Source organism: Haplochromis burtoni, unplaced genomic scaffold, assembly GCF_018398535.1.
Source record: "Haplochromis burtoni strain Fernald_Lab_line unplaced genomic scaffold, NCSU_Asbu1 Contig_19, whole genome shotgun sequence".
Lineage (NCBI taxonomy): Eukaryota > Metazoa > Chordata > Actinopteri > Cichliformes > Cichlidae > Haplochromis > Haplochromis burtoni.
The window spans coordinates 3,220,448-3,247,326 of record NW_024582380.1 but is presented as its reverse complement, the minus strand read 5'-3'; the positions used below and the strand labels follow the sequence as shown (position 1 = coordinate 3,247,326).

Sequence of the window (26,879 nt, the reverse complement as noted above, 5' to 3'; positions counted from 1 at the left end):
GTCTATCTGTGATCCACGCTGGCAGCTGCTCTGCCAAATGGGATTTTCCTGGAGATTACAGCCTCTAAGTGTGACATGCTTGCATGTGTTTGTCTTTGTTGTTGACGGAGTGCGTGTGTGTGGACTATTGTAATAAAGCAATGTGCATTTGCGTGTGAGAGCTTGAGTCTGTGTGTGTGTGGGTGGGGGACTCTTGAACCGAGGTGCACAGAGAACATGTTCTGTTGTCACATGGGGCTGGTTGAAACATGACTGAATGGCTGCAGGGAACCCTCTCTGGCAAGCTGTAGCAAAAAAAAAAGAAGAAAAAAATGTTCAGATGTGGGGTCAGGCTATTTCCACACTGCTGCTTTTCTTGTTAGTAACAGGAGTTCTTCTTGAATAGACACTCCCTGTCCAACAAGCGTGATTACCTACATGCTGGCACATAATAGTGCTTCAGCATGGTACTACAGCACACACAGTAGGCATGTACATTACAACAGCGTATAATTGTGTGAAAGCTGGAAAAGAATTCCATTTACAGAAAAGAGTTTCTTTGTTTTGTTATTCTTAGTTTTTGATTGTTAGTTTGATACAGAGAAAATATTTGAAGACACAAAAGGCTGTGAGAACTTGTGATAGTCATTTTTTATTATACTGACTAGTTAATTCATATTAGAAGCAGCTCCTGAACTAAATCCACTAGCTTTTCTCTCTGATTTGTTCAAATGAAAGCCGATCTATACGACATCTGAGAAACATTTTATAGAAATTGTATTTCCCCTTTAGGCCTTTTTCACTTTCTGCTAGCTTCAGCACAGTGCAGAGCTGTCCACGGTTCTGAACATAAGCTGCGCATTGATCCCTAGTTGTGTATGGGTAGGTGGCTTTGTAGGCACTCACTAACCTGCTTAACCTACTTTCTACCAGTCGGTCTTTCATGCGTCCACACATAGAGGAAAGTCCTGTAGGTTAAATATAGCATACTTGACAACACACTGTGTTTGTCCAGTCTTTCAGGGCCGCACAGACAGACTTTGTTTTTGCTGTTTTCTCCCAATAAAGCGCTGATCATTTTCACTAATGAAAGCCAGCTTTCCTCCGAACATGAGCCCTCTGTGTTCTTCCCATTAACCCAACTAGTACAAAATGTGTTGGGACGTGCTTGAGCCTTTATAGAGATGAATATAACCAAAATAATGACATTTTAAGATCTTAATTGTCCAATTATGTGGACAGCTGTTGTGTTGCATTGCAATGCCAGTTCAATTGCAGTTACCTAGCAACCGTAGCAGCGCAATGCAATGATTTTCTGTTAAGTGGCACCATTTCCTCTCAGCAAGACTAGACCGTGTAGTCAGAAAACAAATCAAAATGTGTAGCAGCGTTGTAGGATTCTTCACCTGTCGGCCAATTTGTATGTTGCTTTATTGCTCTTAACATTTTAACGCAACAAAGGCTATTATAAGTGTGTATATGTGTGTGTTTTGTGATTAGGGTACCTGCTTTATATAGATGCCAATGTGGGTCATGCATCCATGCCTCTGTTCTTGAGGTGTGTACATGCAAACACAATCATTTCGCTTGATTAATGTTCAACCAAAATGCTACGTCCTGCGCTAATCATTGTACATGCATTCTTTTCAATTAATTTATTATCAAGGGAGGCAGAGAGAGAGCGAAGGAGGGAGAGATAGAGAGCTAAAGGGGGGGAGGTTGGGGGAGGGGACTAGAGAGTCAGGGGGAAACAGAAAATCCAGTCCTGCTGGTCTGAAGTCTCGGAGCAATGGAGCATTAGTCTCATCCTGATGTAATTGGAATGACACCAAGAGTAAAGCCTACTGATTTAGGGACAGCCTCTAGGCTTGATTTAATGCCCTCAACCAAAACTATACATCCATCTTTTTATCTTTCTCCCCTTCCTTCTTCCAGGCCCTGAGTTCTCCTCTGTTATCCCTCCCCCACCCTGACTCAATTCATTTGCCGACTACATGTATCTCCATCTGTAGTCTATTAACAGAAGAGTAGCAGCATTTTATATTACTTAAAGCCAGGAGGTTATAAACTCCCACTAGAGACTGTATTTTCCAGCTTTTTACCTTTTCTTTCTGGCATTTATGTGCTTGAATGGCAGTGTTTTAGTTTCACAGAGGTTACATTTAAAAACCGTATAAATATTTCCGTAGTAGACCGCAAAGAAAGGGCAGAATGAGAGAGCGTATCCAGGCCAGGTACTTGTTCCTTGGGGTTTGCTGCTACTCAGTCCCCTGACAGATGGACTGCCAGGCCAATCCTATTACCCCCGTGTGTTTAGCTGCTCTTAATGCCAGGGTGGGTTGCATGGCTAATGCCAGGCAATGAATGTTTGGAGAGGGAATTTAATGCCATTGAATGATTATCATCCTGATTTGTTGGGTAACACAGAAAGAATCTAAAACCGGTGAACACACATTAAAAATTATGACCATAACAACTGTGTAGCTCAGCATGTTGTGCTCTGATACAGCTTGTCCCACTGAGGCATGTCATACGAAATCAGCTCAACTACTAAATAGGCTTTACTGTATATATTTTGAATTACAGCTTTACCTTTCTACCTTAAAGAGGAAGAAAATGGCCTTTTTTAGTGTTTTTAATGTATTTTGTTTTATTTTGCATTTTGTGCTTTCAAACCTCTGGACTATTATAATATAATAATACAGTCCTTTCTTATGTTCAGTTAAAGCATCCTGGTCAAATGATGGCAGTTTTTAGGAACAGCTGTTTTGTGAGAATACCTGCTTCATAATTCTACAATAAATCTTGAAACAAAGTAGGTCAAACATTGCCTAGGGTTAAATCTTAATTCTGTAACGTGTTTCTCAGACCACAGCTTTCCTGAGTAAAATAATCCATAGTTTTCAATTTGCATGATTGTATGACTTCAGGCAGTTTAGATTTGCTTTCCATCACAGATTTTGTTGTACTGTTCAAGGGACGGCAGCTATTCATTTAAAATATCTGAATGTATTAAAGCATTGTGGGTAGTGCTGTAAATCAATTAGCAATTATGGCAATATTGGATTTGAAGCTGCAGCAGCGAGCAGTTTTAGGCAGCCTCAGTCGGTCAGTCCACCACTTGTTCCAAGTGTCAAATAAATTGTCAAGAAATTTTGAACATGTCATGCTGTGAAATCTTTTATAGATATTATTATTGCTCAGCAGCTCAATCTTAATGCTCCGTTCATCATTAATCAAATGTCACGTGAACATGTTTCTTCATATTTGAATGAGTGCCCCGGTCATGTTGCACTGAACTGCATCCAGTTAAATGAACAGGTAAGACTATAACATTTGTGTTCTGCCTTCTGACATGGGCATGTTTCAGTGAAGCTGTGATGAACATGAACATAAAATGAATGATAGAAATTACTTGTGTGGAAAAAAAGCTGACTTTTAGTCTTATTCTGCCAGCACATCAGAGTTTTGACATCTGATGAAATATATGATAAACCAGCTCGATGGCCCGGGGCACAGTTTTTTGCATCTTCATTTATGTTTCCAAATGGCGTGTCCCTATGACTGATCATCTCTTGACATTTCCCTCTGTGAAACCACGAGGTTCTCTGTTGAAACGCCTCCAACAGCTACTCAATGATATTCCATGAAATGTGGCACAGATGTTGTTTTTCCCCTCTGGAATAATTGTAATAACTTTAGTTACCTCTTCCTTTTGCACCATCAATTGAAAATGTCATGTTTATAGGAAATTTGATTTATGAATCACAAACCCTGCAAAACATTCCAGTCTCGTGTATACTGGTAGTTGAAGAACGATAGCATGTCAGTACATTGAAATAAATAGTGAACATGCTAAAAAGCATCACTAGATTACTTCACTTCCAGCCACACTGGACCAACAGGTCAACAGAGGTTCTTATAAACGGCGTCTCCATGCTGCACTGACTCACCTTCAACACCTGGGGACATATGCAGGATTGTTGTTTGTAGACCTCAGCTCTGCGTTTGATATAATGATGACCAAACTGCTAAATCTAGCTATCGGTGATGACACATGCAGATGGATCAAGGACTTAACAAATTGCTCAGAGAGATGATCTAGATTTTGTTATATAGCCGTACAATAACAAATAAAGGTGTTCTAGTAGCATTGTGTCTAAGATTTGACATGAACAATTTACAATCAAGATAACTGGTGTAAAATAAACTATTGCATTTTCAGCCCAAACTATGGTTACCTTGCGTGCCGTATATGCTTTGGGATTTATTTACCACAACCTCCTATTTATTGGATTAACTGATGACAATAGTCAATATCTTCGCCTATTTAAACCTGACATTATCCACCGATCAATGCACTATTGACTGAAGTTCTGAGATATGAGGTAATTGCAATGAAGGTGTAGAAGTATAGGGAACTGTGCCGAACAGCTGCAGTGTTCTCAAGTATCTATATGTAAAAGCGTATGCATGCGTTTTTTTGGTATGCAGACGGCGTCTTTGCCTCCTGTAGCCCTTCACCGGAATCCCCGGGTCAAGCAATTACAACACATCAAGGAAAGCAATTGGCCATGACTAAAATATCATTGCCACGTGATTGTGTCCCTATGTTTGGTGCTGCTGGAGTCTAATTTAACCCACTTTGTCCACACGATCCAGGAGAATTGAGGACACGCTCTCCAATTCTGGCCGCCCCCCAGAGCATTTCCTACAAGTCTGACACGCAGCAGCTGGGCTGTAGACGCTCAGTCACTAGTGTCTTACCCAGTGGAGTGGGAGATGGGGTGTAATGAGCGAGAGAGCTGAGGTAGCGGAGGAGAACAAGTAGCTTGGTGTTCTGAGGAGGAGGACAGCATCAATTGAGCCGTGGGGTGAAGAAACTTGGGGCCTTTTGAGTGAAGGCTTTGAGAATATGAGTGTATCAACCTGTAATTACTTTCTTAGTCACATTATGAAGTGCTGGAGGGGAATGGAATGCAGGTAAGGACTTGTATGCACAGCGAATGGGACAAAGGCAGGAAGAGAGGATATTGTATGGATGTTGTAGCATTGATCCCAGGCTCTGGCTCCAAGCAGCAGTCTCCACTTATTCCTGTATAATGAATACAGTCAAATATCTGTGCTTTAACCATGTTTCTGCCTCATAATTTTCCCCCCTCAACTCCCAACAAAATCTGACAAAACTGAACCGCTCATCCATGTGGCTTCATTCTATAAAACCCTTTTGTCTCGCCGATTCCATTTCAGTTTATTCGGCCTGCTCAGCTGTGACTTAGCCAAAGTCTTTGTTGAAGAGGAGGGCTTTGTGTTTCTTTTGTCCCCATATATCCTGTTTAAATATTGATAGAGGTGGGAAATGCTATTGACCACTCAGTTAAATCTAAGAGGGTCAAGGATGGCAGCATTTCTCTGCTGATTTCATTAAAGGTGTGGAGGACTGTAAATATGGAAACGTGAACCACAAGTCCTCACGGATGCTCCAGCAGCCTTCATTATCCCCCTGCATGGATAATGCCCCGTAATGTATTCTGATGGAGATGGAGTTTGGAGGTTGATGGGGTGTAAAACAGCATGTGTAGTAGGCCCCTGTTTTTTTGCTATGTGCAGCATGCCTCCCTCACAGCCAGATCCCCATTAGTAGAGGAGAAGAGGATTGGATGTGCAAATGGTCCTGTGGATTAGAGAGCTAATGCATTTAGTAGAGGGGGCTCCACAATCTCTGCTGATGCTATGTGCGCTGAGGCTTGTGCAGGGGAGATACCCAGTCCCTTTGTGGTACCAAAGAGATTTAGCGTAAAGTGAGTAGATAGAGCTGAGATGCATTGCACTCTGATGCTGCACACACACACACTCATTAAAGATTATGATTTGACCAGAAGAAGCTTCGTTTTGTGCGTCGTCATTAAACTCAGCAGTGAAATCAGATCTTTCCAGAAAGAGCCGCAGATGGTGACCTTACTAATCTAATTAATCGGCCTCTGGTTATTTTTTCTTATTCTTTCTAGTCACCTCTGTTCTCTAGTTTAAGTTCACCTTTCCTTCTCTCTGTCTCTGTCTTTCTGCTTTGTGACCCCTCTCTGCCTTTAATTTCTGAATCCTCTGTCATGTGTTTGGACAGAAATGTGAAATGTCATGCACCTCATAACACATCCATCCAAACCTCAGTGTTGTGGCTTGAATAGCTGTTTTTAGGGTCCTAATTAGAAGAAAAGTAACACAAGCCACTGCAGTGCATAGATGCCTCTGAAGCAGAATGGAGGAATGGTAGTTTAAGAGCAACCTGCTACCAGTGACTTTACACCCACACACACACACAAACCTCGGTGGTTCAAAAATCTGTGAACAGATTTTGAAGTCTTTACTAGTCCTGGTGGTTCAACTGAGCGTCACGTTTGCTGCTTGTAGGTTTTTAAAGAGCCAGCCGTCAAGCAGCAGGGAGGGGCCCCTGCTGAAGTGCAGCAGCAGCGTGGGCAGCTACAGTGAAGCTCTGCGCTATCCGGCACAGTGAGTCAGCTGAGCTGCAGGGATCGCAGGCGCCGGGCCGTTTCGATCAATGAATGAATGAGAAAGAGCGAGGAGACCATGCAGAATCTGGAGCCAGAAAAAGTGAAGATGCATCGCTGTAGGCTATGACATGGAAATGCGGAGGTGATCGGAGCAAGCTTGTTGACGCATAATCCCGCCCGCCCCGCTGGCACTGGGAGGGGAAAATCTCGCCTGCCTAAACTCCAATCCTCCAGAACAGATTTACGGAGTGCGCCCGTGCTGCTGCTGCTACTTCAGGTTCAACCTTCAAGAAGACGTTTATTGAAATCATCATCAGCTCTAAGCTGCAGGTTTTCCGTGCTGACATTTTTGGGAGATACGCGTTTGAAGAGTTCCCTGAGGCAGACGCACCTATGACGCGCTGCAATAATTAGGCTATTAAATCCACTGTTGGAGTCGACACTGTCACTGCGTTGCGGACGGTCGGTCTGTTGGATGCCACCCGAGGTGTGGACAGGACCTGCCCCGTGCACCGTCGTCATCACAGGTATTTGATCGCGATTGTGTTGATTACACCGGAGATCTGGAGCCATGACAGGCCCCCCGCTGGTCCCACAGCCCGCCTGCTGACGGTACCGGGCAGGATGGGAGCAGGTCTGCCGCTTTCAGGATTTCGAATCAGCCGATTTTTCAATGGAGGAGGAGAGTGACACCCGGAAAATCAACAACAGCTTCCTTCGCGACCACAACTATGCAACCGAAGGTATTTTGATGTTGAAAAGAAACACAGTTTAAAGGTGTTTGACAGTAAATAACCTGCGGCTGTAGCTAAAAGGATGCTAATATCACAGCAAGAAATTGGTCAATCTAATTATTAAGTAGCCCGTAAATGACAGCAGGTTACACATAAGATGGCATAAATAGATGATAAAAAAAATATCCTCATGTTAGGCTATATAATGATGCTGTGCGGGGACTATTAAATGCATAAAGGTGGGATCACTTAAAGCTCGTTTAATCACTTTAGTCACAGAATAAGCTGGGGTTATTACGGGAACATTCTGGTCATTTGTGGTGAAGATCCAGTGAGAATGTAATAACTGGGCAGGATGGGGTGGTTTCCCATCACCGGTTAGCGCTATAATAAGCATCTTGATCAGGGTAATCAGGGGTTTTTTAATCTGTTTGGATTCTTCCTTGTAGAGGCACCAGTACAGAATGTTTTATTCCCTAGTTTCTGAGTTTAAAGAGAATGTGTGAAGTAGTGGGAAAAAATGTATTTTTTTTCCTTCTGTGTGCACTTGTTGGAAAAAAAAAGGAGCAGGCAAGGTGCCCTAATTCAAGGAGACAACACAATGAAATATGGATCCATCTATCTCTCTCTAGCACACATGCATCCACAGACACACGTTTTCACTGTATGCAATGCACATAACCTTTTTTTCCCACCCTGCAGCTACAAATGTTGCTCTGTTCCATGCATGTGTTTCTCCTCATTGACCACAGACATCAGCCTTTTGAGTTCCAACCTGGTAAAAGTGATGTTTAATACTTCCCTTATGTTCTGCCAATTAGCTCCAGCTTTTCTCTATGAGCTCCTTGGATCGCTAATGAACATAAAACACTGATTTATAGGTGAAAATGGTGGTTGATCTCATTATGCAATTATGCAGATTGCTCATAGACATTATCTGCTGCACTGATAGCATTGAGATTACAAAAACATTGAGGTCTGATGGCTTTTTGTTTTAAAATTATTGCAGTACAATCAAACTTCATAGAGGCTAAATGCCCTTCTGTACTGTATTTGTTGTAAATGCCAAGGGCCACATATGAATAACTTTATATTTTTAACCACAGATTAAGCTCAATTTTCAATTCCTTAATAAGTGGACATCTCCCATCTTCAGCTTAATTGTCCTATTCTGTTGAGTGGTTTTTATTGTTCAGTTTGATGCAGTGTTTCAGTGGAAGGCTTGCCAATTGTATAAATAGTTACTGCAGAACTGGGAAATCCTTTAGTTTTTTTCACACCAGACACATTTTGCCACCCACTTACCATAAGATTGGGTGAGGAACAAAATCAGTGAAAAGAGGAATGTAATTTCAAATATTATGGAGCTCCACATGGGATAAGATATTTATGGACACACTCTACACAATTGAACAGGATGGATGTTGTTGGAGGTTATGAGTGGCTGCAGGGTGGGTCAGAGCCACCACAGAGCTTCTGTGGGGCTCAGGTTACAGATGCCATTGCAGGCTGGAGGAGAAACAAAGTCAGAGCTCAAAAGACATACGTATGTTCTCATTCTTGCACGCTTTTGTGCCGTTTCCCCCTCGTCCCTTTTCCTTCCTTTTCTTCATTCAAATGGAGAGCACCATTATTTGCCTAGGGCTTAGATGATTCTCTTTCACAACTCGACTCACTGCCACCGGTTCGCAGCGAGTGCGCGAGAGGGTGCGATGAATATCTTTGTTTGATGTGTGCGCTGAGATTTAAAAACGGCAGGGAATCTTCATCTCCCTGTCGCTCCTTCTCTGTCTCTCCCACTCTTCCATCTACCATCTCATTCATTCAGCACGAGGACTGTCAAATATGTCCTCCCAAAGCAAAGGACCATCCAGTCTGAAGCCCATCTGTGCTTTTCAGATGTCTGCTTTTGTTATGTTTTATTGCTGTAATTTATGACTGATCATCACACTTCATATATCATGAATTACTGTGTGTGTGTGTGTGTGTCTCCTTTCAACCTCTAAATCCTTGTCACCCTTAAGTGCTATAAAGTCAGTCTTCTGCCCATCTCTATGAATTCCCCAAACTGCACATTTTTTATCAGACCCAGTATGTGCAGACCACACACACACACACACACACACACACACACACACACACACACACACTCACAAACACACAACACACACACACACACACACACACACACACACACACACACACACACACACACACACACACACACACTCTCTTTCTCTCTCTCACTCTCACACACACGTTATCTCACTCTCTCTCTCACACACTCACACTTCTCTGTCTCTGCTCTCTCTCTCTCTCACACACATCCTCTCTCTCTCTCTCTCTCTCTCTCTCTCTCTCTCACACACACTCTCTCTCTCTCTCTCTCTCTCTCTCTCTCTCTCACACACACACTTTCTCTCTCTCTCTCTCTCTCTCTCTCTCTCTCTCTCTCTCTCTCTCTCTCTCTCTCTCTCTCTCTTTCTCTCTCTCTCACACACACTCTCTCTCTCTCTCTCTCTCTCTCACACACTCTCCACACCTCTCTCTCTCTCTCTCTCTCTCTCACACACACACTCTCTCTCTCTCTCTCTCTCTCTCTCTCTCTCTCACACACACACACACTCTCTCCTCTCCCTCCCTCTCACACACTCACACACCACACCACACACACACACACACACACACACAACACTCTCTCTTCTCTCTCTCTCTCTCTCTCTCTCTCTCTCTCTCTCTCTCTCTCTCTCTCTCTCTCTCTCTCTGTCTCTCTCTCTCTTCTCTCTCTCTCTCTGTCTCTCTCTCTCTCTCTCTCTCTCTCTCTCTCTCTCTCACAACACACACACACACACACACACACACACACACAATGGTTCTGATGAGCAGCAGTGAGTTGGTTGGGTTGGTTTCCCCTCAGGCAATCCTTGTCCACAAAAGCAGGACACTCTAATGATGTCACTCAAGCTGACCTTTGTCTTGCACCAATCCCACCCCTCAGTGCTTGGTGGGTCTGTGGGTGGTTACATTGACTCTGTTGAACACGCTGTAGTCATTCGTAGTCAGGCATGAAATTTCAAAGTCTCCTCAATTTTAAAATGAAGTTTCCAGAGTCATCATTATTATCTAGAGGGGAGAAAATTGTATTACACTCTGATTTGCATTCGGCAACCGCCTGCAGATGACACGTTGCTAATGGTGACAGAATGGATGATTTCTCACCGTGGCTGTGTATACGCGTGTTGAGTCAGTGGACTGTGGTGCTCCTACAACAGTTCATTTTCAGCCACCTCCTCCTTGGATGTTGTGATAATGGATGAAATAGCACCACATTGGGTTTAAAAATGCAAATAGCTTTCTGGCTGTGAGGCAGGACCTAACATAACGCCTGCTTTAGTATTGATTTCTGGTCCTTTACAATTTTGTTAGTGGAACAATGACTTAAAGAACAACTGGTCGGACATGTAATCCCTTCCTCTTTCTCTCCCCTGCCCCCCCTCTTCTTCACATTCTACCTCTTGCTCTTTGCTTTGCTGTTATACATCTGTCTGATACAAGCTTGTGTGTGATGTGACCTCTCTAGCCCCACTGAATACTGATGCAGTCCCACTACAGAGGGCTCACAGCCTTTATTGCTGCCGCCGCTGCTGCTGAGACCAGAGCCACAGCTCAGTCGGCTGTGCCAAGGCAAACGGCCTGGGGCCACACTTTAGGACCCCGGCATAAAAAGACTTAGCCCACCATACCCTCAGGTCCCATCCATTATTTACTATGAAGCACTCAAAACGCCTCGCCCCGCCTCGCCACATAGTGCAAGAAAGACTGTGCATGTGCATGTATGGAGATGGTGCGGGGGGTAGCGGAGGCTTAATGGCAAGCTGTGAAGTTGGGGCGAGTCGCACTCCTTATTCAGCAGCTGCTTTCATCCCCTGATTAGCTTCTTATTAAGTCTGAAGCACCATGAAAATTTAATGAGAATTTATTAAAGAATACCCGTGGTGTTGCTACTGTAGGACGATGACAAAAATGTCCTATTTTTCTACCGTGATATGGCTTCCTGGTCAGTAGATGAGTTAGCACTGGGATAGACGTACTGTGTGTGAGTCATTTGGGGTGCAGCTAGCCTCAAGGCTAAGCAGTTCTTGACCTTTCTGGGATTTTATAATGGGATATATTTGTAAGTTTTGATAGCTAATTCCCGTGTCCTGTCGAGGAAGCAGCGCCACTCAGAATGCTACATGTGCTGGTGATAAGGTCACTAATAAATGTGAGGTTTTAGTCTGTACAGCAGCCATCTAATCTTTGATGGAAACAGGAAGATGAAAGGGATTTCACCAAAGCATCGCAGGCAGACAGATCGAGCGTGAGTGTCAGCTTTTGTTTTTGGTGGGGGATTATAATACTGCGCATCCTCGCTTTCCTACCATCCCCCCTGCTCTGTATTTTCAATTTCTAAAAGAATACCAAATAACAAGAATTTGAAATCACTCTTCTTGGTATTCAGCTTAGGGCCTGCAGGGGATGAATGCTGGTTCATCTATCCCCTCTTCCTCTGCTCCATTTTTGCCCCGTGTTGTGTCTATAGTCAGATGTGTACCACGGCGATGTGTTAATGAAGTGTGAGAAGAGAAGCAGTATCACGTCTTGCCCATTTCACCCTCAACTCCCTGGAGTGTGGGGATACAAAAAAAAAAAAAATCACACATGCACACACACAAAGATACATGCACAAAAGAATCCACACACACACATGCAAGAAAAAGGAACACAAAATACACACACCCTGTCTCAGTCTCATGGGGCTGATCCTGGAGAAACCAGGTTAATTAGCTTGTTCACTCCAGATCTTACAAAGAGTCATTCTCTTCTGATGAGGAGACCTGCATTGTGCTCTGTTGCTTTATGTGAAGGTAATCGAGTTGAATAAACCCTTAATCATCTGACGGGGTACCGGACCAGTAGGTAGTGGGGTTTATTCAAAAATGTGATTGATCTCTATTGTTGGTGGTGTGAATTGAAGTTATTATCAGCTGCTTGTTCAGCACATGAATGGTCTCCATTTCCAGAGCATGTAATACTAGCGTGTGTTTATTCATTCCCTAGGAAGAATGGCACTAAAGACACATTTGTTAATTGTCATTGAGGGAACAAGACTGGCAGGTGAAAGGGAGTGTGAGAACAGACTTGAATTATCCTCCGGCTTGATCCTTTGACGCAGGCAGCTCAGCACAAGTGCTGTAATCCTTTCCCCTCTACCTCTAACAAAGCTTTTGCACAGCACCAGGTTGCTCACGTCCCTCCTTCTACCTGGAAATACTGCACACCCCTTATGCAACTTGCTTTCTATTCAGGCACACCTTTTTCAAGTCTTTGTGTCTTACACAACTCCGCAGTGCCACGAGATCAACCTCAATTTGCTTTCTTGTTGCCTTAGCTCCTGACAGGATTATGCGTTGTCTAGAGGTTAGGCAGGGCACTCTTATTTTTGGTCTCTGCCGGTGTCTGTGCCAGTGAATCTTGCTGTACAAGCTTTTATTGAGCTATTTTGAGAAACCGACTTCTCTCCCCAGACCTTTCCTTTCTCTGTGATTGCATTTAGTGGCACCTCTCTCTTTTGGGTGGTGTGCTGTGCACAGGCCTCTATAAATAAACTCAATATTCTCCCTCCCTTCCTGGTTTTCCTGTGTCTCTGGCTCTTCGTACGGGGTTTTCATTCCAGAATCGATGCATATCTATGTTTCCATCCAGCTGGTCTGATTGCCAATTCTATATTGCACAGTGAAGGGGTTATTGGGGGTCAGATTGTTGGATAGAAGCAGATAAGAACTGTGCCATGCCTGTTTTAATTCAGTCTTCCATGTAGACATCTGAGCAGCAGGCCAGCAGGCTGGTCTGAGTTATTACTGGTGATGGATGTGTGTTATCTCAAGCATCCCTCTGATGCATCAGGAAGCGCTGACCTGTCTTTGTCAGACCTGGCTGGCCACAGGATTTATAGGCTTCATCTGGTTATGGGGTGTGTGTGTGTGTGTGTGTGTGTGTGTGTGTGTGTGTGTGTGTGTGTGTGTGTGTGTGTGTGTGTGTGTGTCCATCCAAGTAAGCATTTGATCAGTCCAGTGTCTGGCTTCCCTCTAATTCAAGTCATCTTGGTCATGTAACAACTGACAACAGCAGAAATCATTTGAGACACCCTGCCCACCTGTGACAGTGCTGCGAATTTATTTTTCTATTGTCATAAAGTTTCATTTGAAGAAGATGTTTGCCATTCACAAACGCAATTACAAGTCATGTCTGGTCTGAAATCATTTGCATGAAAAAAACAAACAAACTCATTTAAGGGAGCATTCCATCACGTTAGCGTGTGTTTCAGCTCCACTGGCTCTGCCTGGTTGATCATTCAAAGAGATGATTGAAGGATGTATTCGTGTGTAAACTTGTTAAATAGCATCCATCAATTACTGTTTCCCCTCAGTGACTTAATGTGTGGATGATGATGATGAGGGAAGGGAAAAGAAGAGAGGCAGTGGGGGGGATGGGGAGGGGGCAGAAACAGAGAGGAGAAGGGCAAAAAAGGGCGAAACCAGCTTTGATTAAAGAATGCTGAATGCTAAGCCGATTCCATTCGATTCACATGAGTGACTTTGGCCTGGTGGTACTGGAAGACATTAGTGTGTGTGTGTGTGTCTGTGTGTGTGTGTGTGTGTGTGTGTGTGTGTGTGGGGGGGAAAGTAGCAGCATTTTATATTACTTAAAGCCAGGAGGTTATAAACTCCCACTAGAGACTGTATTTTCCAGCTTTTTACCTTTTCTTTCTGGCATTTATGTGCTTGAATGGCAGTGTTTTAGTTTCACAGAGGTTACATTTAAAAACCGTATAAATATTTCCGTAGTAGACCGCAAAGAAAGGGCAGAATGAGAGAGCGTATCCAGGCCAGGTACTTGTTCCTTGGGGTTTGCTGCTACTCAGTCCCCTGACAGATGGACTGCCAGGCCAATCCTATTACCCCCGTGTGTTTAGCTGCTCTTAATGCCAGGGTGGGTTGCATGGCTAATGCCAGGCAATGAATGTTTGGAGAGGGAATTTAATGCCATTGAATGATTATCATCCTGATTTGTTGGGTAACACAGAAAGAATCTAAAACCGGTGAACACACATTAAAAATTATGACCATAACAACTGTGTAGCTCAGCATGTTGTGCTCTGATACAGCTTGTCCCACTGAGGCATGTCATACGAAATCAGCTCAACTACTAAATAGGCTTTACTGTATATATTTTGAATTACAGCTTTACCTTTCTACCTTAAAGAGGAAGAAAATGGCCTTTTTTAGTGTTTTTAATGTATTTTGTTTTATTTTGCATTTTGTGCTTTCGAACCTCTGGACTATTATAATATAATAATACAGTCCTTTCTTATGTTCAGTTAAAGCATCCTGGTCAAATGATGGCAGTTTTTAGGAACAGCTGTTTTGTGAGAATACCTGCTTCATAATTCTACAATAAATCTTGAAACAAAGTAGGTCAAACACTGCCTAGGGTTAAATCTTAATTCTGTAACGTGTTTCTCAGACCACAGCTTTCCTGAGTAAAATAATCCATAGTTTTCAATTTGCATGATTGTATGACTTCAGGCAGTTTAGATTTGCTTTCCATCACAGATTTTGTTGTACTGTTCAAGGGACGGCAGCTATTCATTTAAAATATCTGAATGTATTAAAGCATTGTGGGTAGTGCTGTAAATCAATTAGCAATTATGGCAATATTGGATTTGAAGCTGCAGCAGCGAGCAGTTTTAGGCAGCCTCAGTCGGTCAGTCCACCACTTGTTCCAAGTGTCAAATAAATTGTCAAGAAATTTTGAACATGTCATGCTGTGAAATCTTTTATAGATATTATTATTGCTCAGCAGCTCAATCTTAATGCTCCGTTCATCATTAATCAAATGTCACGTGAACATGTTTCTTCATATTTGAATGAGTGCCCCGGTCATGTTGCACTGAACTGCATCCAGTTAAATGAACAGGTAAGACTATAACATTTGTGTTCTGCCTTCTGACATGGGCATGTTTCAGTGAAGCTGTGATGAACATGAACATAAAATGAATGATAGAAATTACTTGTGTGGAAAAAAAGCTGACTTTTAGTCTTATTCTGCCAGCACATCAGGGTTTTGACATCTGATGAAATATATGATAAACCAGCTCGATGGCCCGGGGCACAGTTTTTTGCATCTTCATTTATGTTTCCAAATGGCGTGTCCCTATGACTGATCATCTCTTGACATTTCCCTCTGTGAAACCACGAGGTTCTCTGTTGAAACGTCTCCAACAGCTACTCAATGATATTCCATGAAATGTGGCACAGATGTTGTTTTTCCCCTCTGGAATAATTGTAATAACTTTAGTTACCTCTTCCTTTTGCACCATCAATTGAAAATGTCATGTTTATAGGAAATTTGATTTATGAATCACAAACCCTGCAAAACATTCCAGTCTCGTGTATACTGGTAGTTGAAGAACGATAGCATGTCAGTACATTGAAATAAATAGTGAACATGCTAAAAAGCATCACTAGATTACTTCACTTCCAGCCACACTGGACCAACAGGTCAACAGAGGTTCTTATAAACGGCGTCTCCATGCTGCACTGACTCACCTTCAACACCTGGGGACATATGCAGGATTGTTGTTTGTAGACCTCAGCTCTGCGTTTGATATAATGATGACCAAACTGCTAAATCTAGCTATCGGTGATGACACATGCAGATGGATCAAGGACTTAACAAATTGCTCAGAGAGATGATCTAGATTTTGTTATATAGCCGTACAATAACAAATAAAGGTGTTCTAGTAGCATTGTGTCTAAGATTTGACATGAACAATTTACAATCAAGATAACTGGTGTAAAATAAACTATTGCATTTTCAGCCCAAACTATGGTTACCTTGCGTGCCGTATATGCTTTGGGATTTATTTACCACAACCTCCTATTTATTGGATTAACTGATGACAATAGTCAATATCTTCGCCTATTTAAACCTGACATTATCCACCGATCAATGCACTATTGACTGAAGTTCTGAGATATGAGGTAATTGCAATGAAGGTGTAGAAGTATAGGGAACTGTGCCGAACAGCTGCAGTGTTCTCAAGTATCTATATGTAAAAGCGTATGCATGCGTTTTTTTGGTATGCAGACGGCGTCTTTGCCTCCTGTAGCCCTTCACCGGAATCCCCGGGTCAAGCAATTACAACACATCAAGGAAAGCAATTGGCCATGACTAAAATATCATTGCCACGTGATTGTGTCCCTATGTTTGGTGCTGCTGGAGTCTAATTTAACCCACTTTGTCCACACGATCCAGGAGAATTGAGGACACGCTCTCCAATTCTGGCCGCCCCCCAGAGCATTTCCTACAAGTCTGACACGCAGCAGCTGGGCTGTAGACGCTCAGTCACTAGTGTCTTACCCAGTGGAGTGGGAGATGGGGTGTAATGAGCGAGAGAGCTGAGGTAGCGGAGGAGAACAAGTAGCTTGGTGTTCTGAGGAGGAGGACAGCATCAATTGAGCCGTGGGGTGAAGAAACTTGGGGCCTTTTGAGTGAAGGCTTTGAGAATATGAGTGTATCAATCTGTAATTACTTTCTTAGTCACATTATGAAGTGCTGGAGGGGAATGGAATGCAGGTAAGGACTTGTATGCACAGCGAATGGGACAAAGGCAGGAAGAGAGGATATTGTATGGATGTTGTAGCATTGATCCCAGGCTCTGGCTCCAAGCAGCAGTCTCCACTTATTCCTGTATAATGAATACAGTCAAATATCTGTGCTTTAACCATGTTTCTGCCTCATAATTTTCCCCCCTCAACTCCCAACAAAATCTGACAAAACTGAACCGCTCATCCATGTGGCTTCATTCTATAAAACCCTTTTGTCTCGCCGATTCCATTTCAGTTTATTCGGCCTGCTCAGCTGTGACTTAGCCAAAGTCTTTGTTGAAGAGGAGGGCTTTGTGTTTCTTTTGTCCCCGTATATCCTGTTTAAATATTGATAGAGGTGGGAAATGCTATTGACCACTCAGTTAAATCTAAGAGGGTCAAGGATGGCAGCATTTCTCTGCTGATTTCATTAAAGGTGTGGAGGACTGTAAATATGGAAACGTGAACCACAAGTCCTCACGGATGCTCCAGCAGCCTTCATTATCCCCCTGCATGGATAATGCCCCGTAATGTATTCTGATGGAGATGGAGTTTGATGGGGTGTAAAACAGCATGTGTAGTAGGCCCCTGTTTTTTTGCTATGTGCAGCATGCCTCCCTCACAGCCAGATCCCCATTAGTAGAGGAGAAGAGGATTGGATGTGCAAATGGTCCTGTGGATTAGAGAGCTAATGCATTTAGTAGAGGGGGCTCCACAATCTCTGCTGATGCTATGTGCGCTGAGGCTTGTGCAGGGGAGATACCCAGTCCCTTTGTGGTACCAAAGAGATTTAGCGTAAAGTGAGTAGATAGAGCTGAGATGCATTGCACTCTGATGCTGCACACACACACACTCATTAAAGATTATGATTTGACCAGAAGAAGCTTCGTTTTGTGCGTCGTCATTAAACTCAGCAGTGAAATCAGATCTTTCCAGAAAGAGCCGCAGATGGTGACCTTACTAATCTAATTAATCGGCCTCTGGTTATTTTTTCTTATTCTTTCTAGTCACCTCTGTTCTCTAGTTTAAGTTCACCTTTCCTTCTCTCTGTCTCTGTCTTTCTGCTTTGTGACCCCTCTCTGCCTTTAATTTCTGAATCCTCTGTCATGTGTTTGGACAGAAATGTGAAATGTCATGCACCTCATAACACATCCATCCAAACCTCAGTGTTGTGGCTTGAATAGCTGTTTTTAGGGTCCTAATTAGAAGAAAAGTAACACAAGCCACTGCAGTGCATAGATGCCTCTGAAGCAGAATGGAGGAATGGTAGTTTAAGAGCAACCTGCTACCAGTGACTTTACACCCACACACACACACAAACCTCGGTGGTTCAAAAATCTGTGAACAGATTTTGAAGTCTTTACTAGTCCTGGTGGTTCAACTGAGCGTCACGTTTGCTGCTTGTAGGTTTTTAAAGAGCCAGCCGTCAAGCAGCAGGGAGGGGCCCCTGCTGAAGTGCAGCAGCAGCGTGGGCAGCTACAGTGAAGCTCTGCGCTATCCGGCACAGTGAGTCAGCTGAGCTGCAGGGATCGCAGGCGCCGGGCCGTTTCGATCAATGAATGAATGAGAAAGAGCGAGGAGACCATGCAGAATCTGGAGCCAGAAAAAGTGAAGATGCATCGCTGTAGGCTATGACATGGAAATGCGGAGGTGATCGGAGCAAGCTTGTTGACGCATAATCCCGCCCGCCCCGCTGGCACTGGGAGGGGAAAATCTCGCCTGCCTAAACTCCAATCCTCCAGAACAGATTTACGGAGTGCGCCCGTGCTGCTGCTGCTACTTCAGGTTCAACCTTCAAGAAGACGTTTATTGAAATCATCATCAGCTCTAAGCTGCAGGTTTTCCGTGCTGACATTTTTGGGAGATACGCGTTTGAAGAGTTCCCTGAGGCAGACGCACCTATGACGCGCTGCAATAATTAGGCTATTAAATCCACTGTTGGAGTCGACACTGTCATTGCGTTGCGGACGGTCGGTCTGTTGGATGCCACCCGAGGTGTGGACAGGACCTGCCCCGTGCACCGTCGTCATCACAGGTATTTGATCGCGATTGTGTTGATTACACCGGAGATCTGGAGCCATGACAGGCCCCCCGCTGGTCCCACAGCCCGCCTGCTGACGGTACCGGGCAGGATGGGAGCAGGTCTGCCGCTTTCAGGATTTCGAATCAGCCGATTTTTCAATGGAGGAGGAGAGTGACACCCGGAAAATCAACAACAGCTTCCTTCGCGACCACAACTATGCAACCGAAGGTATTTTGATGTTGAAAAGAAACACAGTTTAAAGGTGTTTGACAGTAAATAACCTGCGGCTGTAGCTAAAAGGATGCTAATATCACAGCAAGAAATTGGTCAATCTAATTATTAAGTAGCCCGTAAATGACAGCAGGTTACACATAAGATGGCATAAATAGATGATAAAAAAAATATCCTCATGTTAGGCTATATAATGATGCTGTGCGGGGACTATTAAATGCATAAAGGTGGGATCACTTAAAGCTCGTTTAATCACTTTAGTCACAGAATAAGCTGGGGTTATTACGGGAACATTCTGGTCATTTGTGGTGAAGATCCAGTGAGAATGTAATAACTGGGCAGGATGGGGTGGTTTCCCATCACCGGTTAGCGCTATAATAAGCATCTTGATCAGGGTAATCAGGGGTTTTTTAATCTGTTTGGATTCTTCCTTGTAGAGGCACCAGTACAGAATGTTTTATTCCCTAGTTTCTGAGTTTAAAGAGAATGTGTGAAGTAGTGGGTAAAAATGTATTTTTTTTCCTTCTGTGTGCACTTGTTGGAAAAAAAAAGGAGCAGGCAAGGTGCCCTAATTCAAGGAGACAACACAATGAAATATGGATCCATCTCTCTCTCTCTCTAGCACACATGCATCCACAGACACACGTTTTCACTGTATGCAATGCACATAACCTTTTTTTCCCACCCTGCAGCTACAAATGTTGCTCTGTTCCATGCATGTGTTTCTCCTCATTGACCACAGACATCAGCCTTTTGAGTTCCAACCTGGTAAAAGTGATGTTTAATACTTCCCTTATGTTCTGCCAATTAGCTCCAGCTTTTCTCTATGAGCTCCTTGGATCGCTAATGAACATAAAACACTGATTTATAGGTGAAAATGGTGGTTGATCTCATTATGCAATTATGCAGATTGCTCATAGACATTATCTGCTGCACTGATAGCATTGAGATTACAAAAACATTGAGGTCTGATGGCTTTTTGTTTTAAAATTATTGCAGTACAATCAAACTTCATAGAGGCTAAATGCCCTTCTGTACTGTATTTGTTGTAAATGCCAAGGGCCACATATGAATAACTTTATATTTTTAACCACAGATTAAGCTCAATTTTCAATTCCTTAATAAGTGGACATCTCCCATCTTCAGCTTAATTGTCCTATTCTGTTGAGTGGTTTTTATTGTTCAGTTTGATGCAGTGTTTCAGTGGAAGGCTTGCCAATTGTATAAATAGTTACTGCAGAACTGGGAAATCCTTTAGTTTTTTTCACACCAGACACATTTTGCCACCCACTTACCATAAGATTGGGTGAGGAACAAAATCAGTGAAAAGAGGAATGTAATTTCAAATATTATGGAGCTCCACATGGGATAAGATATTTATGGACACACTCTACACAATTGAACAGGATGGATGTTGTTGGAGGTTATGAGTGGCTGCAGGGTGGGTCAGAGCCACCACAGAGCTTCTGTGGGGCTCAGGTTACAGATGCCATTGCAGGCTGGAGGAGAAACAAAGTCAGAGCTCAAAAGACATACGTATGTTCTCATTCTTGCACGCTTTTGTGCCGTTTCCCCCTCGTCCCTTTTCCTTCCTTTTCTTCATTCAAATGGAGAGCACCATTATTTGCCTAGGGCTTAGATGATTCTCTTTCACAACTCGACTCACTGCCACCGGTTCGCAGCGAGTGCGCGAGAGGGTGCGATGAATATCTTTGTTTGATGTGTGCGCTGAGATTTAAAAACGGCAGGGAATCTTCATCTCCCTGTCGCTCCTTCTCTGTCTCTCCCACTCTTCCATCTACCATCTCATTCATTCAGCACGAGGACTGTCAAATATGTCCTCCCAAAGCAAAGGACCATCCAGTCTGAAGCCCATCTGTGCTTTTCAGATGTCTGCTTTTGTTATGTTTTATTGCTGTAATTTATGACTGATCATCACACTTCATATATCATGAATTACTGTGTGTGTGTGTGTGTGTCTCCTTTCAACCTCTAAATCCTTGTCACCCTTAAGTGCTATAAAGTCAGTCTTCTGCCCATCTCTATGAATTCCCCAAACTGCACATTTTTTATCAGACCCAGTATGTGCAGACCACACACACACACACACACACACACACACACACACCACACACACACCATCACACACACACACACACACTCTCTCTCTCTCCTCTCTACTCACACACACACAACACACACACACACACACACACCTACACACACACACACACACACACACCACACACACACACACACACTTCTCTTTCTCTCTCCACTCTCACACACACTTATCTCACTCTCTCTCTCACACACACTCTTTCTCTTTCCCCACACTTCTCCTCTCTCTCTCTCTCTCTCCTCATCCTCTTCTCAACTCTCTCTCTCTCTCTCTCTTCTCTCCAACTTCTCTCTCTTTCCCTCTCATTCTGCTTCATCTACATCTTCTCTCTCTCTCTCTCTCTCTCTCTCTCCACTTTCTCTCTCTCTCTCTCTCTCTCTCTCTCTCTTCACACACACTCTCTCTCTCTCTCTCCTCACACACATCTCTCTCTCTCTCTCTCTCTCTCTCTCTCTCACATCACACACACACACTCTCTCTCTCTCTCTCTCTCTCTCTCTCTCTCTCTCACACACACACACACACACATCTCCTCTCTCTCTCTCACTCACACACACACCACACACACACACACACCACAACAACCACACAAACACTTTCTCTCTCTCTCTCTCTCTCCTCTCTCTCTCTCCTCTCCTCTCTCTCTCTTCTCTCCTCTCCTCTGTCTCTCTCTCTCTCTCTTCTCTCTCACACACACACACACACACATCTCTTCTCTCTCTCTCCTCTATCACTCTCTCTCTACACACAAACACACACACACACACACACACACACACACACGCACACGCTCACACAATGGTTCTGATGAGCAGCAGTGAGTTGGTTGGGTTGGTTTCCCCTCAGGCAATCCTTGTCCACAAAAGCAGGACACTCTAATGATGTCACTCAAGCTGACCTTTGTCTTGCACCAATCCCACCCCTCAGTGCTTGGTGGGTCTGTGGGTGGTTACATTGACTCTGTTGAACACGCTGTAGTCATTCGTAGTCAGGCATGAAATTTCAAAGTCTCCTCAATTTTAAAATGAAGTTTCCAGAGTCATCATTATTATCTAGAGGGGAGAAAATTGTATTACACTCTGATTTGCATTCGGCAACCGCCTGCAGATGACACGTTGCTAATGGTGACAGAATGGATGATTTCTCACCGTGGCTGTGTATACGCGTGTTGAGTCAGTGGACTGTGGTGCTCCTACAACAGTTCATTTTCAGCCACCTCCTCCTTGGATGTTGTGATAATGGATGAAATAGCACCACATTGGGTTTAAAAATGCAAATAGCTTTCTGGCTGTGAGGCAGGACCTAACATAACGCCTGCTTTAGTATTGATTTCTGGTCCTTTACAATTTTGTTAGTGGAACAATGACTTAAAGAACAACTGGTCGGACATGTAATCCCTTCCTCTTTCTCTCCCCTGCCCCCCCTCTTCTTCACATTCTACCTCTTGCTCTTTGCTTTGCTGTTATACATCTGTCTGATACAAGCTTGTGTGTGATGTGACCTCTCTAGCCCCACTGAATACTGATGCAGTCCCACTACAGAGGGCTCACAGCCTTTATTGCTGCCGCCGCTGCTGCTGAGACCAGAGCCACAGCTCAGTCGGCTGTGCCAAGGCAAACGGCCTGGGGCCACACTTTAGGACCCCGGCATAAAAAGACTTAGCCCACCATACCCTCAGGTCCCATCCATTATTTACTATGAAGCACTCAAAACGCCTCGCCCCGCCTCGCCACATAGTGCAAGAAAGACTGTGCATGTGCATGTATGGAGATGGTGCGGGGGGTAGCGGAGGCTTAATGGCAAGCTGTGAAGTTGGGGCGAGTCGCACTCCTTATTCAGCAGCTGCTTTCATCCCCTGATTAGCTTCTTATTAAGTCTGAAGCACCATGAAAATTTAATGAGAATTTATTAAAGAATACCCGTGGTGTTGCTACTGTAGGACGATGACAAAAATGTCCTATTTTTCTACCGTGATATGGCTTCCTGGTCAGTAGATGAGTTAGCACTGGGATAGACGTACTGTGTGTGAGTCATTTGGGGTGCAGCTAGCCTCAAGGCTAAGCAGTTCTTGACCTTTCTGGGATTTTATAATGGGATATATTTGTAAGTTTTGATAGCTAATTCCCGTGTCCTGTCGAGGAAGCAGCGCCACTCAGAATGCTACATGTGCTGGTGATAAGGTCACTAATAAATGTGAGGTTTTAGTCTGTACAGCAGCCATCTAATCTTTGATGGAAACAGGAAGATGAAAGGGATTTCACCAAAGCATCGCAGGCAGACAGATCGAGCGTGAGTGTCAGCTTTTGTTTTTGGTGGGGGATTATAATACTGCGCATCCTCGCTTTCCTACCATCCCCCCTGCTCTGTATTTTCAATTTCTAAAAGAATACCAAATAACAAGAATTTGAAATCACTCTTCTTGGTATTCAGCTTAGGGCCTGCAGGGGATGAATGCTGGTTCATCTATCCCCTCTTCCTCTGCTCCATTTTTGCCCCGTGTTGTGTCTATAGTCAGATGTGTACCACGGCGATGTGTTAATGAAGTGTGAGAAGAGAAGCAGTATCACGTCTTGCCCATTTCACCCTCAACTCCCTGGAGTGTGGGGATACAAAAAAAAAAAAAAATCACACATGCACACACACAAAGATACATGCACAAAAGAATCCACACACACACATGCAAGAAAAAGGAACACAAAATACACACACCCTGTCTCAGTCTCATGGGGCTGATCCTGGAGAAACCAGGTTAATTAGCTTGTTCACTCCAGATCTTACAAAGAGTCATTCTCTTCTGATGAGGAGACCTGCATTGTGCTCTGTTGCTTTATGTGAAGGTAATCGAGTTGAATAAACCCTTAATCATCTGACGGGGTACCGGACCAGTAGGTAGTGGGGTTTATTCAAAAATGTGATTGATCTCTATTGTTGGTGGTGTGAATTGAAGTTATTATCAGCTGCTTGTTCAGCACATGAATGGTCTCCATTTCCAGAGCATGTAATACTAGCGTGTGTTTATTCATTCCCTAGGAAGAATGGCACTAAAGACACATTTGTTAATTGTCATTGAGGGAACAAGACTGGCAGGTGAAAGGGAGTGTGAGAACAGACTTGAATTATCCTCCGGCTTGATCCTTTGACGCAGGCAGCTCAGCACAAGTGCTGTAATCCTTTCCCCTCTACCTCTAACAAAGCTTTTGCACAGCACCAGGTTGCTCACGTCCCTCCTTCTACCTGGAAATACTGCACACCCCTTATGCAACTTGCTTTCTATTCAGGCACACCTTTTTCAAGTCTTTGTGTCTTACACAACTCCGCAGTGCCACGAGATCAACCTCAATTTGCTTTCTTGTTGCCTTAGCTCCTGACAGGATTATGCGTTGTCTAGAGGTTAGGCAGGGCACTCTTATTTTTGGTCTCTGCCGGTGTCTGTGCCAGTGAATCTTGCTGTACAAGCTTTTATTGAGCTATTTTGAGAAACCGACTTCTCTCCCCAGACCTTTCCTTTCTCTGTGATTGCATTTAGTGGCACCTCTCTCTTTTGGGTGGTGTGCTGTGCACAGGCCTCTATAAATAAACTCAATATTCTCCCTCCCTTCCTGGTTTTCCTGTGTCTCTGGCTCTTCGTACGGGGTTTTCATTCCAGAATCGATGCATATCTATGTTTCCATCCAGCTGGTCTGATTGCCAATTCTATATTGCACAGTGAAGGGGTTATTGGGGGTCAGATTGTTGGATAGAAGCAGATAAGAACTGTGCCATGCCTGTTTTAATTCAGTCTTCCATGTAGACATCTGAGCAGCAGGCCAGCAGGCTTGTCTGAGTTATTACTGGTGATGGATGTGTGTTATCTCAAGCATCCCTCTGATGCATCAGGAAGCGCTGACCTGTCTTTGTCAGACCAGGCTGGCCACAGGATTTATAGGCTTCATCTGGTTGTGGTGTGTGTGTGTGTGTTTGTGCTTTGTGGTTGTGTGTGTTGTTGGTGTGTGTGAGTGTGTGTGTGTTTGTGTATGTGTGTGTGTTAGTGTGTGTGTTGTGTGTGCGTGTGTGTGTGTTCCATCCAAGTAAGCATTTGATCAGTCCAGTGTCTGGCTTCCCTCTAATTCAAGTCATCTTGGTCATGTAACAACTGACAACAGCAGAAATCATTTGAGACACCCTGCCCACCTGTGACAGTGCTGCGAATTTATTTTTCTATTGTCATAAAGTTTCATTTGAAGAAGATGTTTGCCATTCACAAACGCAATTACAAGTCATGTCTGGTCTGAAATCATTTGCATGAAAAAAACAAACAAACTCATTTAAGGGAGCATTCCATCACGTTAGCGTGTGTTTCAGCTCCACTGGCTCTGCCTGGTTGATCATTCAAAGAGATGATTGAAGGATGTATTCGTGTGTAAACTTGTTAAATAGCATCCATCAATTACTGTTTCCCCTCAGTGACTTAATGTGTGGATGATGATGATGAGGGAAGGGAAAAGAAGAGAGGCAGTGGGGGGGATGGGGAGGGGGCAGAAACAGAGAGGAGAAGGGCAAAAAAGGGCGAAACCAGCTTTGATTAAAGAATGCTGAATGCTATGACGATTCCATTAGATTCACATGAGTGACTTTGGCCTGGTGGTACTGTAAGACATTAGTGTGTGTGTGTGTGTGTGTGTGTGTGTGTGTGTGTGTGTGTGTGTGTTTGTGTGTGTGTGTGTGTGTGTGTGTGTGTTTGTTGTGTTGTGTGTGAGAGAGGAGGAGAGAGAGAGACCTCATACATGCACTACATGTATGAGGTGTACAAATGCATTTACAGAGCACCTTTAGCATGTGTTGCTACAGTACATGCAACACCAGCATGGTGCATTGAAGGGTTCTCCCAGGCTGCAATTAGGTCAGACTTTGTCTTCTCTGTGAAAGGTCATTATTTCTACATTCAAATATAATTAGTTTTGCCCTCCCACATCATGTCATTATCAACACGTGCTCGTAAGAATCCCTCTGGCCTCATCTGTGACTTTCTCTAACATTTAAATTAAAACTGGAGGAGGACAGAGCCAGATTCACAGTATACACACAGACAGGATGCATGGTCATTTCCACCATGCACGACAGGTTTTTGTGAAGCGATGAGTCCGTCTACGGGGACTCTATTGTCTGAACTTGTGTGCTGCATTGAACTGAACTCGTTCCCCCAGATGCAGTAGCAGGTTTTTCACTCTCTTTCCAGCTTACTCTCTCTCTCTTCTCTCTCTGCTCTCTCTCGCTCTCTCTCTCTCTCTCTTTCTCCTCTCTCTCTTTCTCTCTCTCTCTCTCTCTCTCTCTCTCTCTCTCTCTCTCTCTCTCTCTTCACACACTCACAGCTAGCATCAGCAACTAAGTCAGAGAGCTATTGACACACACACACACTCTCTCTCTCTCTCTCTCGCTCTCTCTGACTGCCGCTAGAGATGGAAACGGTCTCCATAGCAACATTCCCCTCTCCTGTTCAGAGCTCCACCAGCAGCAGGTCCACAGAGGGCGTGGGGGGTACAAAACAACAAGCGCTCTCTCTTTCTCTCTGTCTAATATTATTGTCACTGTTTAAAAGCGGGCTAGCCTCTG

The 26,879-nt window shown here is 43.8% G+C and overlaps 1 protein-coding gene across 2 annotated transcripts in view; it reads left to right on the top strand.

The window, feature by feature from the left end:
- Nucleotides 1–26,879, top strand: part of ppp2r2ba (protein phosphatase 2, regulatory subunit B, beta a) — a 55,295-nt gene that overhangs the window by 13,872 nt on the left and 14,544 nt on the right. The window contains exon 1 of one of the 2 annotated variants that reach the window (XM_005916425.3): nucleotides 16,873–19,165. The exons of the other annotated variant lie outside the window; for it this stretch is intronic. Coding sequence (XP_005916487.1) covers nucleotides 19,096–19,165 — 70 coding nt within the window. The 5' untranslated portion in view covers nucleotides 16,873–19,095. Of the gene's footprint in view, nucleotides 1–16,872; nucleotides 19,166–26,879 lie in introns of those variants that run through there. 2 annotated transcript variants of the gene reach the window in all.